General features: G+C 41.8%; 1 protein-coding gene across 7 annotated transcripts in view; it reads right to left on the reverse strand.

Moving 5' to 3' along the window:
- Window positions 1-19,315, reverse strand: part of FRMD4A (FERM domain containing 4A) — a 595,439-nt gene that overhangs the window by 293,205 nt on the left and 282,919 nt on the right. For 2 of the 7 annotated variants that reach the window (XM_036460278.1, XM_036460288.1), the window contains exon 1: window positions 7,552-7,770. The exons of the other annotated variants lie outside the window; for them this stretch is intronic. In XM_036460278.1, coding sequence (XP_036316171.1) covers window positions 7,552-7,755 — 204 coding nt within the window. In that variant the 5' untranslated portion in view covers window positions 7,756-7,770. Of the gene's footprint in view, window positions 1-7,551; window positions 7,771-19,315 lie in introns of those variants that run through there. 7 annotated transcript variants of the gene reach the window in all.

Raw genomic sequence — 19,315 nt, forward strand, 5'->3', positions numbered from 1 at the left:
TTTCAAAGCCCCCACTATTCAACTGTAGCCTGATTTTGGTTAAAAGTTAAATACAGAGTTGATTTCCACAATGTTTTGAAAGTGGATGAGCATATATTGGGAGGAACTGACCCAATGTGAGAGATGACTGAAATAACTGACAGGGAATGTTAAAACTCTGAAAATATTATTTTCTCGCTAGAACCAGGAAAGTGCTTTCAAGGAGGATGAAAACACCCTATGTCAGACTCAAAAACATTTTATGAACAGGATAAAAACAGAGCTCTGACATTGTTTGAAAATATTGTCCACATCAAAGAGGAGAAATTAGAAAATTCAAGAATGAGGATTTTGCTTCCAATCTCATTATAAAGACGTGATACATGTTAATATAAGAAAATACTGTTGCAGGAGACAGTCTGAGTGACATTCCAGCACATTGGCAGGAATGCAAACACAGGGTCTTTTACTGACAGGTGCCAACAGCCCTAATGACTGTCGGAAAGGCTAAAACAAATGCAAAGACTTGCAAAAAGTTACCAACAAACCTCATACATTTGCTAATTGTTCTTCTTGACGCAAGCCTTTTCTTCCCTCCTTTAACCATAACATATGTTATAGATCACTGGGAAAAGTTAAGTCCCACTCCATATGCAGGCATTAAATAATACAAAGGGCACAGCCCTTTGAAAACATACATTGCCATAACAAAATGATGAAAGGGAAACAGCAAAAACAGCAAATTGAGAATCAAAGCCTAACTTTCCACATGTGGAAACGTTTCTTTGAATCATGGCGTAATCCACCGCCCCCAAACTGGTTGTACTAGTTGTTTAAGAAGATACAAATGAATTACTGAAAACCCAATCTCATTTTAGAGAATTGCTTGTCATTAGAATTTACCACTGACATCATCATAATTTATCATGTATATAACTGATAAAGTTCCATTTTCAAAACAGCTCATGTTTCTATAACCTCTCAGTACAGAAACGTGATTTCTACTAAGAAAACACAAATCATTCTCTGGCCACCCCTCCCAGGGTGATAAAGCAATCTCATATATTAGCTCACTTGTTGTCCTGCTTTTCTTACACTGTTTGGAACAATTGTGGTGTGTACAGGTCATTGCAGCCTGACCTGTGGGCCACAGATCTGCTGCTGGAACATTGGGTTAGAACCAGGATATAAAAGCTTAAAAAGGACTCTACCCAAATTCTGACACTTGGATGGTTACTCTAGCCACTGATCCATATTTCCTTCTAGAAGCAGCGAGACGGGTGAACCACAGATGATTTTAAAACCCTGTAACAAATCACACTCACTGAAGGAAGGTGGTAATGTCCCTTGGGACACTGTCCCTCTCCTAATTTCTATGATATACCTTACATCCTATAACTAGGAAGACCATTGCCTCTTTTGTGCTTTGTCCTGTAGTGATTAGAAAACAACAACAACAACAACAACACAGAAACAAAGTGGCCAACTCTAATGCAGAATACAGTTCCTACAATAGACCAAAAAAAACCCAAAACAAAACAAAAAAAACTAATGGCATCCAACTTAAAAAATAATAATCTAAAACAGGATTACATATGTCATACATATGTTCTACATCTTTGAGTCCAGATGCAATTTACGGCATGGCAGTAATTCAGGTTGTTAGTCTTATTTATTTTATTTTTTCTATAGTTTGTACTGCACAGCCTGGAGTGATGGGAGCTGGGGATAAAGGTACAGAGATGGATTCATCATGAAGCTAATCAAGCTCTTACACTTCACTTGTCACTAATGTCTCTTTCCACAATAAATTCCCCTCTGTTAACCTTTCTCTCTTGATCAGGTGGCATCAGAATGACCATCAGATTTTTTTGGGAATTCAGCTAAAAGGAAGTTGAGTTGGGATGCATGTAGTTTGGGTTAAGGAGGATGTATTGATGAAGTTCACAGTCATTTACATGCATGAAAAAAAAAATGAACAGTACTAGTATAGACACGGCTTCCAGCCATATTCCTAACCTGAAAGTTGTACATGAAAGTACAGGGCCAGATTTTAACCAGGTATTAGTGTATCTCATATCACTTGGCTATCCAGGAATGTGGCCTCCACATAGAAGACAGTTTAAAAAGTGAAGAGCCAGAATATAGTCAGTGGGGAAATCTTCTAATTATCGGACATTAAAATTATAAGTAGAAAGTCCAGTTCTCATAATCTCCAGTCAAAAGCAGAAGCTTATCCCCTATCAAGGGACAATATAATATACAACATACACCATTACAGAAGCAACACATACTATTTTCTATGAATTGAATTCATAGAATACAATTGATTTTTTCCATAATTCAGTATTTAGAGGGTACAGACCTGTATTTTTACTACAAACAATAAGTTTGTTTGAAAATAGATTATATAAAAAGAAACTTGAGAGAAAGCTTTCCAAATTTGACAACAATTTTTAAAATTTGAATATATCCAATAACAAGTTATAAATCTGAAAGAAATGTTTCTAAAATAACACCAACAAAAGAAAATATCTTGATCATTCATGCTACGGAAAGTCCAGTTTATCTTCCTCTTCTGTTTCTACAGAAATATTACAAAACTAGAGGCCTAGTGCACAAATTTGTGCATCAGTGGGGTCCCTCAGCCTGATCTGTGGGATCGGGCTGAAACCTGCTCTCTGACATCCCTTTATGGGTTCCAGATTTCAAAAGGGTGCAGGCCAGACCAAGGGAACCCACTGGTGCACGATTGGGGGCCAGGGAAGGGTGCAAGTGGTTGGCCAGCCAGAGAGGGACCTTAGGAGGGCTCCAGTGCATGTCTGGCCAGCCCAACTTGCTCAGTCCCAATGGGCTGGACCCTAGCAGCAAGCTAATTTACTAGTCAGAGTGTCTTCCCCTGGTGGTCAGTGCACATCATAGCAAGCAGTTGATTAGCATATCATTAGCACATTATACTTTGAGTGGTTGAATGGCTGGCCAGACAACAGGACACTTAGCATATTAGGCTTTTATTATATAGGATCATTTGAAGAAATCAAAGAGTAGGCAGTCAACCATGGAACATTTTCCAGGATAGACCACATGTTAGACCACATAACAAGTCTCCAAAAATTTAACACTGAAATCTTCTCCAACCATAATGGTATGAAATTAAAAATCAATTATAAGAAAACTAGAAAACACACAAACACATGAAGGCTAAATAGCATGCTGCTAAACAATGAATAGGTTAATAAAAAAATCAAGGAAGAAATCAAAAGATATCTTGAGACAAATAAAAATGAAAACACAATGATCCCAAATCTATGGGACATAGCAAAGACAGTTCTAAAAGGGAAATTCATAGCAATACAGATCTATCTTAAGAAACAAACAAATAATCTCAAATAAGGAACTAAGGAAAGAACAATAAACAAAGGAACTAAGAAAAAAAAAATCTCAAATAAGAAAATAAGGAAAAAGTAATGTAAGGAGATTTAAAATGGCAGCAGAATAAGTGGATGCTGCATGAACATGCTCCCAGGAACAAACTATTACCATTAAAATACAGAAAAACTTCCTGAATAATCAATGGAAAATTCGCAGGAGAGAACCCTGACACCCGAGGACCAAAAATGGAGACCACATAGAAACTATATATAATGTTATTATAATTAAACTAAAAGCCCAGTTCGAGAAATCATGTGGTCCTGCCCTCGCTCTCCCTGAGCCACCACTACCAGCTATGGCCCCCACGCGCTCATTTGTGCGTGGTTGGTCCCTATTCCTCTCTCCCCAGTGCTGAGTGTCTGAGCCTTTGGCTGCTCTGAATTGTTTAGCTCTTTCCCTTAGTAACAGCTTTTACCTTCTGCCTCAATTCCTCTCCCTGCTCTTGTCCTTCGCGCCCCCCCACCTCCTCACACCACCTCCTCCCACCTCAGGCTGCATACACCCCTGCCCCTCCCCCCACGGAGGTAGTACCTCAATTTGCCTCCAGGTCTGTGCTGTGCTACCCACCTCTACCTGCCTGGCACCCATCCCCTGCATCCATTGCTTTTTAGAAAAGCAGAGGAAGGGAGGAAGAGAGGAGAAAATGAGAATCAATTGGTTGCCTCCCACACAAGCCCTAACCAGGGCCAGGAATCAAACCAGCAGCCCAGGTTTGTGCCATTGACCAGGAATCAAACATGTGACCTTTTGGTGTTTGGGAGGATGCTCTAACCATTGATTGCACCAGCTAAGGCCATACATACATTTTTATTATTTATCTATTGTTTAAAACATATTTTATTGACTTTTTACAGAGTGGAAGGGAGAGGGAGAGAGAGTTAGAAATATCAATGAGAGAGAAACATCAATCAGCTGCCTCCTACACACCCACTACTGGGGATGTGCCCGAAACCAAGGTACATGCGCTTGACCAGAATTGAACCTGGGACTCTTCAGTCTGAAGGCCGAATACATTCATTTCTAAAGTGTCTCCTACCTTCAGTGATTTCAATGCTGCTTATTATTGGGGATTTTATAAACATCTGCTTGCTGCCTGACAGAAGAATGAGCCTCCTTCAGCTTAGGGGCTCTGCAGCTGGATTGCACATTAGAATCACCAGGAAAGCTTTGAAAACATACCAATACACAGGTCCAAAACAATTAAATCAGGGTCTCTGGGAGTTGGGCCTGGGCATGGGTGATAGTAAAAGATAGGGAGTTAAATTTCAAATCCAGCCAGGGTTTGACAACCATCACCCTAGCCAGTGAGAAGCTGTAAACCATGAAAGCATTGCTATGAACTACTAGAACAATTGTATTTTGGTCTCTGTCCCAGTTCCTGCACAGAGCTCTGAAACCCCTGTGATTTCCTAAGTGATCAGAGCACTGGGAGCATCTTTTGTGTTAACATTTGATCTTTGACCCTGGCTCCTGACCCAGAGTTCCAAAACTCCTTGGCATTTCTGGGTGATAGGAGTGTCTTTGTTCTACTGAGGTGGCTCTGTGTGGGCTTCTGGCTGGGGGCTGGTCATCAGGAAACCAAGTCATGATTAGAGACTTGGAACTTTCAGCCTCACCCCGTTTTCTAGGAAGATTATGTTAATAATCAATCATGCTTATGTGACGATGAATCCATAAACCCCCCAAATCACAGGGTTCAAATAGCTTTTCATCAGATTGGTGAACACATCTCTACTCAGGAGGACAATAGTCCCCTACTGCAACAGGGTCAGAAGCTCTTGCACATGGGACTCTCCCAAACTCTCTGGATGTCTTCATCTGGCTGGTCATCTGTACCCTTTATTATGCACTTTTATCCTACAATAACGGTGGTAAATGTGCTTCTGGTTTCTTTAAGTTGTTTCTAGAAACTGATTAAACCCAGGGAGTGGCTCATGGGCATCTAAAATTTTGTAGCCAAGCTGGAAAGAGTTGTGGATCACCTGGGACCTACTTGGGATTGGCATCTGAACTGGGGGACAGTCTTGTGGGACTAAGCCCTTAACCTGTGGGGTCTGCACTAACTCCAGTTAGTGTCAGAATTGACCCGTTTGTGTTATGAGTGTAGGAGTAAGTAGCATGACAGTAAAAGGAAACACAGAGTCTTTCCTAGACAATTACCTAAACAAAATATATAAAATGGCCATTTGTCACCTCACCACTAAAAAATAAAGACATTTTTGGTAAACTTTTCTCAAGTTAAAAGCAGTAAGAATATAGTATATTAAGAAACAACAACATGTCCCATTTGTATGCACTTGGTGTTGCAGCACACTTCAGCACATGCCCTTACTTAATTCTTACTAATTCTTATGGGCCTGTGTAGCCATCACCCCCACTCTAAATGGGAGGAGCGAAGGGCAGACACAGAGCTGCTGTTCCATGCCTGACAAACTGAATAGAGGTTGGGCAGGAACAATTTATTTTTTCCCCCAAACCTGGCAGCTGATAAATTTCAGTGTACTTTTCAGAACACTTATAACATTAAGGGAAGTCCTGAAAAAGCCCCCTGAAGTGGGGCTTACTTGATTTAGAATCTTGGTGGTGGTAGAAGTTTCTGAGAAGGCAAACAGGAGGTACAAAGAAGGTGGGAGATAGAGGTAGGAAGCCAGGCCCTCAAATTCATTCATGAGCACAGCAACAGCTAAGACAGAATTTCCTTGATTAAGAAATCACTCTCAAACTCGAAGCTGTTTGAAAGTTGACTCTAAACCAGAAAAATCTTCAAGGAGACAAACCAACCATGATTAATCAGGGAGACTTTTTTTCCAGGTTTCTTTCAGATTTGCAACTCATCATTGAAAATATTGTGCAAACTTTTTAGATTGTTTCAAACTTGTAAGACTCACATTTCATTTATATAAGACCAGTTATGGGCATATTTGCTATTATTAGTAAAACAATACATACATGCCCTTCAAACACAATTATTCTGGTAAAAATCTCATTTCCAGAAACCATTTGAACGGCCTTCAGTCTCACTGCCAATGGGCAGGAGAAGTGGGAGGAGGGGTACTGGGAAGGCATGCTCCTATGTAAAATCAACACAGGCTCCTGGGCACCTCTTCCAAGGAGCTGTCACTTCTATGCATCCAGACATTCCTCAAGGGGGGGAAGGAGGAAGGGGGCTACATGGTCCTGTGCTGTTTAGTCATTACAGTTCATTAAGGGATTTGCGCCGCCAAATTACGCCTAAAAATACAAAGACCAGCTGTGCCTGCTTGGTTCCAAGCATGTGGTGAGCCAGCTAACAAGGAGAGGGGGCCAAAACCACGCTAGTTGATTTAGTGAAATGAACTGGGTTACAAAACACCACTGTCAACTGGAAGAGCTTGTGACACCCCCTACCACACCAGATCATTCTGGCCCCTTCCTCTGGGCTGGGCTGTGGGGCCTGAAGTCTCCGTGACAAAAATGACAGCAGTCTGAGTGGATGAACAGGGGACAGTGACACTCTTGTCTCCCCCTTTGGATGGCTCTGCACCTCCAGCCAATTGATTCAGGACTACCTTCCTGCAGAAAATTTTCTATTTTTCTTACCTGTGTGAATATATGACTTCAGGGGCCACTATGTAAACCACCAAAGGGACAAGGATGATGTGAGAACAAAGACTTCTTATTGTTGCTCAACATTTTCCCCACCTGGCCACAGCCACAAGTCCCTTACCAGCTTGTCACCACCCCAACATGCACTTTGAGGAAAAAAAAAGTCTCTTGTAAGAGGAGTAGAAACTCATGGAAAGAGCATCCTCATTTTTGTATCCAGAAGACCTGTGGTTAATTGCAGGACTCTGCCATTAACCAGCTGGGTGACTGTGAGCAACTTAAGACCTCTGAGTTTCAATAGCCCCATCTCCAAAATGGTGACATAGCACCTACTTGATCTGGTGGTTTGGAAAACTGAATTAGATACTGCTTGTAAGGCACCTCTCACAGTGACTGGTACCTTGAAGAGGATGCTCACTTAATGTTAACCATGCCCCCACACTTATTATAACACACTCCATAACCCTAAACTTGTGACAATAATTTCTGCCCTTCCGCCACCATTCCCCAGATTTCTCATGTTCCAAAGCAACGTAAGAGAACTGCAGGTCCCACCTGGTAGACAGCCCTGGAGAAGCACCATAGTTTCTGCATCAGCTGCAGGACCCGAAGGCTCTCCCCTCCACACGTCCTCAGCGCCCGGCAAGTCAAGTCCCACACCAGCTGGTCCCAGCCACAGAGCAGGTTCCCAGAGCCAAGCGACCAGCAGCCAAGCCAGTTCCAGGCTCCGCCTTTACCCTCTGGTCCCAGGCCCCACATTTAGAGCTGGGTTCTTTTAGTACCACAAAGTTCAAATGTCACTAGATTTAATCAGGCAAGAAAAAAATGCAATCAAAATAACTGTTTCCTCTTGCTCACTCTTCTCTCCCTTACCTTCCTTTACCACTCCCACTGCCATTCAGGTCCTGTTTTCCAGCAAGAATTAGCCAATGGCTTCTAATTCAAATGTTTTCTCCCTGTGTCTGGGAACTCCAAGGACAAGGTAAAAACAAGCCTCACCCTGTAGAAAATTGCACATCGGTCCCTCTCCAGCACACAGAGGCAGCTTTTGGGATAGAACTGAGGGAAAAGCATGAACCTAGAGTCATCATTGAGTTTTCCTGGCTCCGGGAGTTCGCCCAGGGTGAGAAGCAGAGAGGAGAGAGCTGGGCCTCCCTGCCAACATTCCCGAGGCATTCCATCTTTCCTCTTAACTCTTTCAAACTTAGAGAGCAGCAAGTGTCTGCATGGAGAAGCCAAAAGGCCCGTCATATCAACCCTGGACAAATTGCTATTTCTGTGTCCAATTTATAAAAACACAGGCATTTTCTTTGAAAATTTTCCAAATTGAGATTAGGATTAAAAAGGCTGTAAGAAAGTTTATCTGATAGATTTTATATCAACATCCTCAATTTGGGAGGAAAGCAGATAAAGGAGGTAAAAGCAAAATATTCCACATTTCCGCATGATGGGGCACTTTCTCCAAAGCTCTTACAACTTTACTATATATTGGATTAACCCTTTGCGAATCTCAGTCCAAGGAAAGACACACAGCTGAACAGGGTACAATTATATGAGATGTCAGTTGTTTTGAGTTTGATTATTTTTAACCATGTTTCATAAGGGCATCTGCATCCTAATTTAATAGATTCCAGAGCAGGAAGAAGAGGCAACAATTAGGAGAGGTTCAGCCACAACACAACCTGGACAGTTAAGAGAAGGGGCATGTCTAGTCTCAATAGCATTTTGGTTGGAGAGCCCTGAAAAACCATAGCAGTTACTCAGGGGTATTTGCCATGTGCACATTTTCCCCATTCATTCAGTTACCCATCCATCCACCTCCATCTCTTCAACTTGAACCCTTAATAGCATTAAAATGATAGTACAGTACTGGAATGTCCTGAAGTCTAACATACCTGAGGTTAAATTTGGCCCAACCACCTACTGTGTGACCTCAGACAAATTAACTTCTCTGATATATTTCCTTATCTGTAAGACTAGTAGCCTGGTTCACAAAATTTGTGCATGGAGGAGGAGGGATTTCCTTAGCCCAACCTGCACCTTCTCCAATTGGTGACCCATTGGGGAAGAAGGTTCGACTGCATCCCTCTGGCAATCTGTGACCCTGGCTCCTAGCTGCTCACCTGTCTGCCTGCCTGATTGCCCCTAGCCTCTCTGCCTACTTGCCCGATCGCCCGCAACTGCCTCTGCCTGCCTGATCACCCCAACTTCCCTCTCCTGCTGGCCAATTTGGTTCTGATCGGCCAATTTCTATGCCAGTCAGCATCAAAAGCTCAGCCTCCTAGTCAGCCATTGGCTCCTCAAAATTGTCCCAGATTTGGTTCTGGTTGGTTGGTTTCTATGCCAGTAGATGTCTCTGGGCCTATCTCTGAGTTTGATCAGAAAGGCAGGGCTGATCAGCAGCCCCCTCAGAGGCCTGAGAGAAACAGAGGTGTGGCTGCTGGTGAAGCAGAGAGAGAAAGAGAGAGGAAAGGGCTGATCAACAGCTGCGAGGGAGATTGCGAATCAGATCCTTTCTCTCTCTTCAAGTCTCTCTCCGGGCCTGATCCACAGTCCCCTCAGCAGTCAGTGTTGGGTCATTGTGCCCGCACCAGCGGTAGTCAGTGCTGGGTTGCTTAAAGTGAATTACACAGAGCATGGCATATACCTGATTTTATTTAGTTTTTGGAGCACTTACCGTATTTTCCGGCGTATAAGACGGCCCCCTAATTTTACAGTTAAAACATAGGTTTGGGCCTATATTCGCTGTATAGGACTACCCCCCACTTCAAAGAAAAGACTTACTTTGCCGTCAAGATCTGCAGGTAATTTTTGTGCAATTTTGGTCTTTTGCCCCCAATTTTTGGTTGACTTTTTTCCCATTTCAAAAGTCGTCTTATACGCCGGAAAATACGGGTACCATGATCAGGTATAATAATTCAAGGACATTACCTACTATTGATTACATGAAGCTCTTGAGATCATTTCAAAATTTGTTTCTCCACATCATCTCTTAATCCCTTTTCTTCTTCTTCCATAAATTGGTACATTAACCCTATATAATAAAAGGCTAATATGCAAATTGTCCCCTCAACCATGAGTTCAACCAGTGGTGGGGGGGGGGGGGGCACGAGGGGTCAGCCAGCCAACTGCCCATGGCCCTTTTTCCCAGATGGCCATGCCCTATTGGCCAGCCAGACCCCACCTGTGCATGAATTCCTGCACCAGGCCTTTAATTAATTTAATAAATATGGGAAGCCCATTTTCATTTAATTCTGCTTTGATTAATCTTAATCATTTTCCCATGAGTGATGGCTCTGAGGTAAAACATTATGCCTGGATGTTATTCCTTTATTTCCACACACACTGGAATGAAAAGGGGGATACTAAGGAATCTTGCCTTTCTACAAACAACCTATCAGCAGAAATAGCTTTATTAAGGAAGAAGGAAAGAGATAGCTTTATTTAAGGAAGAAATAAAGAAAGATATGTGAAAGAATGATTAGAAAAAGTTAAAAAAACAAAGTATGGGGAAAATGATTGTTCCATTAACATTACCTACTCACCTTGGTATTTTCAAGAAAAAACAAAAACGAGCTACATCACAGTTAGCTTTTGCCTGTGTCCCAAGCTCATGCTGTCCATCCTTTGGGGATTCTGGCTGGGAACTAGGCTCTTGTCTGAAGTATGTAATTATGGAATAGATATGGACAGTTTTAAAGATACTATTTACTCTCTGGTTAAATAATGTGACTTTAATTTTTTTTAAAAAAGTTAGATATATACATATATTAATATTTAGCTTATGGTCTGGAAATCTTTTAAGTCTTAAGATGTCATAGGCTTTTTAAAAACATGCCTAAATACCAAAATATTAATTCATGAGAACCGTAAGACCCACTTAAACTGTTCTGAAGTCTTTACCAGACATGAGGACAGAGACGTCCAACTCAGAGACTTACTTTGCACCTGCAATCTGAGCCTGGCAATATTAGCAGATGTCCCCAGCCCTCGCAAGCACAGGAGAGAGGAACTGGTTATGCCCCAGTGCTGTGGAGGATGCTGCCCAGCGTTACTGGCTGAGTCTCTTCATCCATAGCTCTGATTCTGCTGTAGACTCTGTGCTGCCAATTCAGACATAAGCAGGGCAGCTGCCCCAATGATGTCTGATAGGCTGTGCATAAAAATAGTACACGACCATTGACCACGATGACTTTGCTTTTAAAGGGATTTATAATGTCCAAGCAGTTAGACACAGATGTGTGTGTATGTGTGTCTCTGTTTGCCTGTCTGTGTTTGTATATGCATATGTGTCTGTTTGCATGTCTGTGGATATGTATATATGTATCTGTATGTCATGTCTGTGTGTGTTTGTGTGTGTGTGTGTGTGTGTATACTTTCATTTCAGAGAGGAGGAAATCATAGTGCAGAAGGTCAGATTAGCATTCCCAGGCCACATGGATATTGTGATGGAGCTGGGACCTGATACCAGGGATCATCAGGCAAATAAATAACTTGGATTTGTCTTACTGACTCCCAGCTCCTTTTAATCACTTTCTATCCTCAAAAATCATGGAAAATTGAGCTTTTTTATGTAGTTTACTACTCAGCCAATTGATCATAAACAAAGAATAATGAATAAATACCTCATGGTGTCTAAAGGGTAAGCAACATCATTGAGGTACCAGGAAGACATAATTAAGAGAAATCGCCGTTATCAGCCATCTTTTCATGAACTCTTTGCTAATGTTTGGGATAAAAGAGTCCAAGTATTAGTTATGTGGCAGGATTGGGTCAGTTGTGTGTGTTTGCCTGTTATATTTCCTGGGGGGAGGAGCATTACAAGTAGAATGGAAGTGTTGGTCCTGTGTTTTTTGGGAAGGGACCAAGGCTGAGCACTCTGAATCTGGTGCTGACCCTGGAGGGGGGCAAGCACTGTGAAGCCAGAAGCTCCTGCCCAGGGCAAGGGAGGAGAGGCGATGGGACTGGCAGGGCACCCAGGGCCATGATGGCACTGCCCAGCACCTCCAGTGCCACCGCTTCCCCAGACACTGCCACTTTGTCCAGCTGTTCGTCTTATGCCCTGTCTCCATCTGCACATCTCTGTGGCTTCTATCCCTGCTCCCAGACTCTAGGTTGCTATTTTTGTAAAGATGGAGAAATATATTTTTAAAGCCAAAAATGCCTTTGTCTTGACTTTAGGGATTTTCAGACATAAATATCACCTTGAGAAGAACTCAAAAACTTTAAGTGGCAAGTACTGTGAACAAAATTATGAACAGAATTTTCAAATACAGGAAGGCACAGAAAATCACACACACATGGACAAGAATATTTATAGCAACCACAGAAATATATTCAGAAATGCAATCTAAGGTAACCATGTTAATTATTTGGTGACTATTTACTGACATCTATTTCAGAAAATAGCCCTAAGACTGAGTAAAGAACTTCTACACTCCATGTCAGGCCAAAGTCAGCTAACAGGAAACACAAATAGTATTTTTTAAAAAAATATTTTTATTGATTTCAGAGAGAAAGGGAGAGGGAGGGAGGGAGGGAGGGAGGGAGGGAGGGAGAGAGAGAGAGAGAGAGAGAGAGAGAGAGAGAGAGAGAGAGAGAGAAATATATCAGTGATGCAAGAGAATAATTGATTGGCTGCCTTCTGCAGGGAATTGAACCCTGGCCTCTTGCTTCATAGGTTCACACTCAACCACTAAGCCACACTGGCTGGGCACAGATAGCATTTTTTAAAAAGTTTCTCCTAGTTGTTATCTTTTAAGATAGAATCTGAAGGTAAAGGGCAGTTTCTCCAACATCAAAGCCCAGGTTAGTTGAGACCCAAAATATCCAGACATTCCAATCCAAATTAATAAGCCACATCTGTTCTTTTGGAAGAACTAAAGAGGATAGATAGGCAACAAATTCCAAAGTGAGTCTGAGAAGGTGCTGGAGAAGAAATAAATCCATAACAGCAGGGGGAGAGCAGGGTGTTGTCAGAAACAGTCGTAGGTCATATTTTCAGTTTTTCAGGAAGCAGATTTCTCTTGGGTTTTGTGTGCAGCTAACTTTTCTGCACAACATATGGGCCTTTTCAGCTCCTCACTACAGACTCACATTTTAATTCTGCATTCCCTCCTGACTTCCAACACAGGACTCAAACTTAGGTGGAAATCTATTGCATATTTTGTTTCTTCCATCCACTGAATGCTTTTGTTGTTAAATCTCCACGTGTAACCAAAATGCTGGTCTGGGGCAGAGCTGGGTGCTTATTCATTAACTGAAGGAATCTCATAGCTCTTTGCTAGTATTCTTTAAAAAAAACAAAACACTTTATTAAGATATAAGTATATGCAGAACATTTTGTCCATTTAAAGTGTTCATTCAACCGGGGCTGGTTTGGCTCAATGGATAGAGCGTCGGCCTGGGAACTGAAAGGTCCCGGGTTCGATTCCGGTCAAGGGCATGTACCTTGGTTGTGGGCATGTCCCCAGTAGGGGGTGTGCAAGAGGCAGCCAATCGATGACTCTCTCGCATCGATGTTTCTAACTCTCTATCTCTCTCCCTTCCTCTATGTACAAAATCAATAAAATATTTAAAAAATAAATAAAGTGTTCATTCAGAGGTTTTTCAGTCTATTCACAAGGTTGTACAGCCACCACCACAATATAAATTTAGGCCATTTTCATCACCCCAAAATAAACTCTGTACCCATTAGCTGGCAGCCTTCTCTTCCCCAGACACTGGCAACCACTAATTTACTTCCTGTTTCTATAGATTTGCTTATTCTGGACATTTTATATAAACTAGAGGCCTGATGCATCAAATTCATGCAAGTGTAGGACTTCCTTCCCCTGACTGCAGGCACCAGTTTCTCTCTGGCATCTGGGACCCAGGCTTTCTTTGCCCCAGCCTTGTCCAGAAGCTTGTCAGGAAGGATGTCTGATCTAATTAGCATATTATGCTTTTATTATTATAAATGTGACTTGGGGGACTGGCTTCTTTTTCTGAGCATAATGTTTTGAAAGTTCATTCATGTAGCAAGTATCATCACTTCACTCCTTTTTCTTGCTGGAAAAAAAATCCATTGTATGAATAAACTGTTTTGTTTGTCTATTTATCAGTGGTACTGGTAGGCATTTGGGTTGTCCTCGCTTTAGGGGCCATTATGAATAATGTTACTATAGATGTTTGAGGATGTACATTTTTCATTTCTCTTGGGTGGAAACCTAAGAGTAGCATTGCTGGTAACTGTGTTTAACCTTTTCAGGAACTGCCCAGCTGTATTCCATAGCAACTACACCATTTTACATGAGCACCATCAACGTCTGAGGGCTCTAATTTTCCCACATTCTTGCCCACCTTGTTACTGCCTGTCTTTTTTATGTTAGCCATCCTAGTGGGTATGAAGTGGTAGCATTCCTGCTCTCCTAAATGAATTCTATGGCATGGCCATTGCTTAGGGTAGTTGTGAGCAGCAAGCAAAAAGGGCTGGCTGTAGGGTGCTGGCCTCTTGCTCCCTGGCTTAGTCCCAAGCCTGCTGCTGCAGACAGACGGGTGGAGAGTGCAGAAGAGCCCAGCAATTTCTCTTTCTTTATCATCAGCTGCCCTCCACCCCCTTCTCCTTCTGCTCCTGACACTCTCACGCCCACCATCTGGGGCCAAAGTCTAAACAGTTTTGGAAGTTCCCCTTTGTCACTTTATAATCCCAGGGCCAGCTCTTTGAGGAAAGGATTTTAGAAATAGCACTTGTATGGTAAAGTGAGTGGGTGGTGTGCAAAACCCAAACCCAAACAAGCTTTTAAAATTCTGAGGCATTTAAGGACTCTCACTCACATAGTTAATCCCATATTTGGGTCTGGACAATGTCCCAGCTCTGATGGTCATCATTGCGTCATCAGGCCTCAACCTGAGAACCCGGGAGAGCCATTTATATAAACGCAAGTGAGCGTACTCTGTTCATTTCGGGGGAAGGAGAATGCTTTTTGAAAAATGCTTGGCTGTGTATATAAACATATTTTGGGTCCCTGGGAAAGGAGTTTGGGAGGCAGGAGCTGCCCTCTGGCTTAAGTGCTCCAGAGTTGCATGCCAAGAGCTATGTTTAGAAATATTTCTCCCAAGCTTCACAAGCCATTATACAAGTGGTCTTATGGCCATAAAAGTGATGTCATCCTATCAATTACCCCCGGGTTACAAAAGTCAGTTCACATATACATGCCAGACTTCAACAGAAATAAAACCGGGCTGTCTGTATTAAATCCGTCCAGGCCCTGAATGAGAAATTAAATGCCTCAGCTCTTTTCTCATTCTCTGGGTATTTGGTTTCCATGGAACTCAGCGGCCGAGGATGATTTTAAAGTATATATTTTACAGCATATATTTATGTGATCACAGCCTTATGTGAAAACTTATAAGCCTTGTTTTATTGAGAAGTTACATATACTTGGAAGGGCCCTGGTCTGGGGCCTGTTGATAAATGGAAATGGAATGGCCTATTCACAAGGGAGGGTCCGCCTGCTTGAGAAGTGGGTCTCCACTGAGATGGGCAAGAGTTTGGGAACCACTCCTTTCTCATCAGACAAGGTGAAGATGAGTTAATGTCTACAGAATTTCCGAAAAAGAATTAACTCTTTCTCTCCCAGTGGGAACCTAAAGACTTTAGAAAATGTGTGTCTAGAAGCTGTGAAGGTAACATTTCTCTTCCAACTTAAAGGAAAGCAAGTGGAATTTATAAGAGGTAAACAGTGATAAAAGCCCCCTGGGTTTTCACCTATAACTTAAGTTCCATTTAACCCTTGACTCAACTCGAGGTACATCTTCGATAGGTGCTGCAACTTTAAGAAAAATGACATATAATGAAACCAGTTTTACCATAGGCTAATCAACATAAACTAGAGCTCATCAATGTTATAATGAAATGACATTGTACTAAACAATGTTATTTGAAGACCTACTGTAGTATGTTATTTATAATATACTAGAGGCGCAGGACATGGAATTCATGCATGGGTCGGGTCCCTAGGCCTGGCCTGTGATCAAGGCCAATCAGGTTCCCTGCCTTCCCTCTCCCCCTTCCCTTGCTGCTTGCATCTGCCATCACCCATCCCTGGTTCCTTGTCCCAGTCTGGGGCCCAGCCCTGATCAGGAAATCAGGACCTGCAAGCCAGAGGAGGGACCAGAGGGTTGGCTGGCCAGGGGGAGGGGCTGCAGGAGCTTGGGGGGCCAATCGGGGCCCCAATCAGGCTGGTTAGCCACCACAGTGCACATCATAGCAAACAGACATTTCAATCATTTCATCTTTCTGGTTGCTTGGCTTTTATATAGATATAGATGTAGATATAGATATAGATATAGATGACATAGATATAGATATATATATATAAACATCTATAGATATATAGATATATGGATATAGATATTTATATAGTTATAGATGATATAGATATAGATATAGATATAAATATAGATTAGAGGGTTTTACTTAAAAATGTTATTCACTTGTAGTAAAGACTCTTTCTTCTCTGAAACTTCTTCTATTTTAGCAAACCTGCTTTTTTTTTCATCACTGGTGTCTTGGACTTAATAGGAATGTCATAAGTATTGAATGAATGAAATTGTCTATCTCTCTATATAAAAGGCTAATATGCTAGGTGTCCTTCCCTCCATCTGATGGTTTGCTCTGACACACACTGACCACCAGAGGGTAGATGCTCAATTTAGGAGCTGGCACGATGCACAGAGAAATGGCACCACCAACCTGGTACCTACAAAGCAACACTTGGCTTTCCCCAAGTGGAACATAGGCCCTGCCACCACCCTGGAGTGACAGACCACCAAATCACAGTCAACGCTGCTGAGACCCCATGGCACAAAATGCAGCCTATATCCCAGCTCAGCCCGGAAACAGTTGCTATAGGTGCCAGGCAATGACATCATGTAGCAAGGCCCAGCTTCCTCTCCCTAACAATAACTAGCCTCTTTGAAGTTTCTTCAGCCTAGAAATATGATTTGCTTTATAACCAGGTGGAAACACTTTACACTGTAACCAAATGTCTGTGAAGCCTTTTCCCATGCCTCATCTCATTTGATTTTCACAGAAGTCCTGGAGTAGGTAGATAGGAGACTCAGTGGAATCCTATTTTCTTTTTATTAGCTTGAAAATGCTGATTTAAAAAGCTTAGAATCTTGATGTGAGTGAAAAGAAATAAGAAATGGTGGACCTTGAAAATGACTTCAGGTTTTCTCACTGCACAGAATATAGTGAAACACTGCTGCAATTAAATGTTTTACCCTTTGTTCTCCTTGCATGATCTACAATAATAATCTGCTTCATGTTGATATTCACTGCTGTGTTGCTGGCAATTACCTGAAAGAGAAGTTGGGGTGCTTCACTGGGCTGGAAAAAGTTTAGCTAAATCAGGAAGCAAGTCTAAGCAAGTTTATTCTATACATACAAAAGGTTAAGTTAACTCATGCATGCACCATACATAAGCTCTTGCTGGCTCCAATTGCACATGTGTGTTTCCATTTGTCATTGTCAATCATGTTTGGTTGACACTTCTATTATAGAAAAAGGGCAAATAGAGATATTAAAACATTTCTTCTAATTAGTTTCTTTTTAATATGCATGAATTTGTGCACTGGGCCACTAGTTTTATATAAAAGTGTAGGCTGTGACTTTTCCTGGTGCTCTTGGGTGACAGGTCTTCATAATATCTACCCTGGAGTAGCTTAAAGTCCTTAACAGGAGGTAGGTACCATTTTTGAAAGAGCCTGAGTTTAATGTTAGCCCTAAGTCCCCCTTCTTATTCAGCAATGAAGATTTGACATTCGATGACAATGACAATGCAAGAGGTTGATGAATGGGAATGGAATGGCCCCACTAATGTAGGTGGAGTCAGTGTGGCTTCTGTGGGTCAGATGCAATTTGGGTGAGCTAATGACTTGCGGAAGCCATTTTCTAGGCTATGTTTTTGTGTCTATTCTTAGGATGCTTTTCCCAAGGGGAGAGAGAACACAGAGATGTAAAATCTGTCTGGCCATCTGAAGAACCCAGCTGGGAGACTGTCTGTTGAGCAGCACGTTATTCCACCTAGAGCTCTGCATCCTTAGCATCACTAAGTCTAAGGGTAAGGACTCCAAGCAGTCCATGGTTATGGCTGGTTCTAGAGACTGTATTCCAACTTGGCTGTGGAATACAGCTAGGTCTATTTTATTCTAGTCTAGTACATTTCCTACACTTAACAAAAAGTCTTCTCAGAATGAAACACCCATAACAACGACAGAAAACCCCAAAACACACACACAAAAACAACCCAAAAAGCAACCATGAGTTTTGTATATTAAGATGGTCAATGGGGATGGGGTTGGCTGATAAACTGAACTTCTATATTACAAAACTAGTGTTGTTTTAGGATAAGCTTATTAATTTTTTGAGTTGCCTAGACCACACTGAAGAATTTTAATACTGTGCTTTCTCATTAAGATCTCATAGATAAAACTATTTGGAGTATTGTTTTCTGGAACCATTTAAATTATAGATAGCACAGTCTGTTTGTATCCATGGCTCACCAAGGATAGTAGGAATGGCTTAGGATTTAGCAACAGTGCTTGGAAAACCAAGAACAATGTTGGGGTTGGAGATCTAGGCAAATTATGGTTAGGAAATCAGGACAGTCATCACAGACATCCAGGGTCATCCAGAATTTCAAGATAAATCAATGAGTCCAAAGCCATCAATCAAAATACCTGTGAATAATGACTTCAGAGGTCGTGTTGACCAGGAGGCCAGAAACTAGATGGACTAAGAGCAAACAAATAAAAAATATGTAAAAAAGCAAGCCTATTAGTCATGGGTGGTTGAAGACTGAAGGGAAAGCAAAGCAGACCAGACCCTGTACAATTTTCCAGGAGATTTATACCCTTCCCATAAGGGCAGAGGCCAGTTCCCAGTGGGACACAAGTGACCTGCAGATGGAAGCAGGTGAATAGAGACCTGCCACAGTGCAAGTGTGTGGAGGAGGAAGAGAAAGTACACTTGTATAGGGCACTTCCCATCAATTAAAATTGAACTCCCATTAATGACTTTAGAGAAAAAAATATAATTATATCTATCTAGGCCATGAAGGCATCTGAAAATCTGAAAGAAAAGCCAGCTTATACTTTATTGTTTGATTTGCATGAAAACAGAATGTAATGAATTTTTTATTTTTAAAAAGTCTGTGTATGGTACAATTTGAGGTAAATTTCCACTAGAGGAGAAGGAAATTGGATCAGGGTGTTGGTTATTTCTCCCCTTGAAACAAAGATGATGATTTAAGATTCTCCTTTGAGGAGCAGC

This window comes from Pipistrellus kuhlii, unplaced genomic scaffold (assembly GCF_014108245.1).
Source record: "Pipistrellus kuhlii isolate mPipKuh1 unplaced genomic scaffold, mPipKuh1.p scaffold_m20_p_1, whole genome shotgun sequence".
Lineage (NCBI taxonomy): Eukaryota > Metazoa > Chordata > Mammalia > Chiroptera > Vespertilionidae > Pipistrellus > Pipistrellus kuhlii.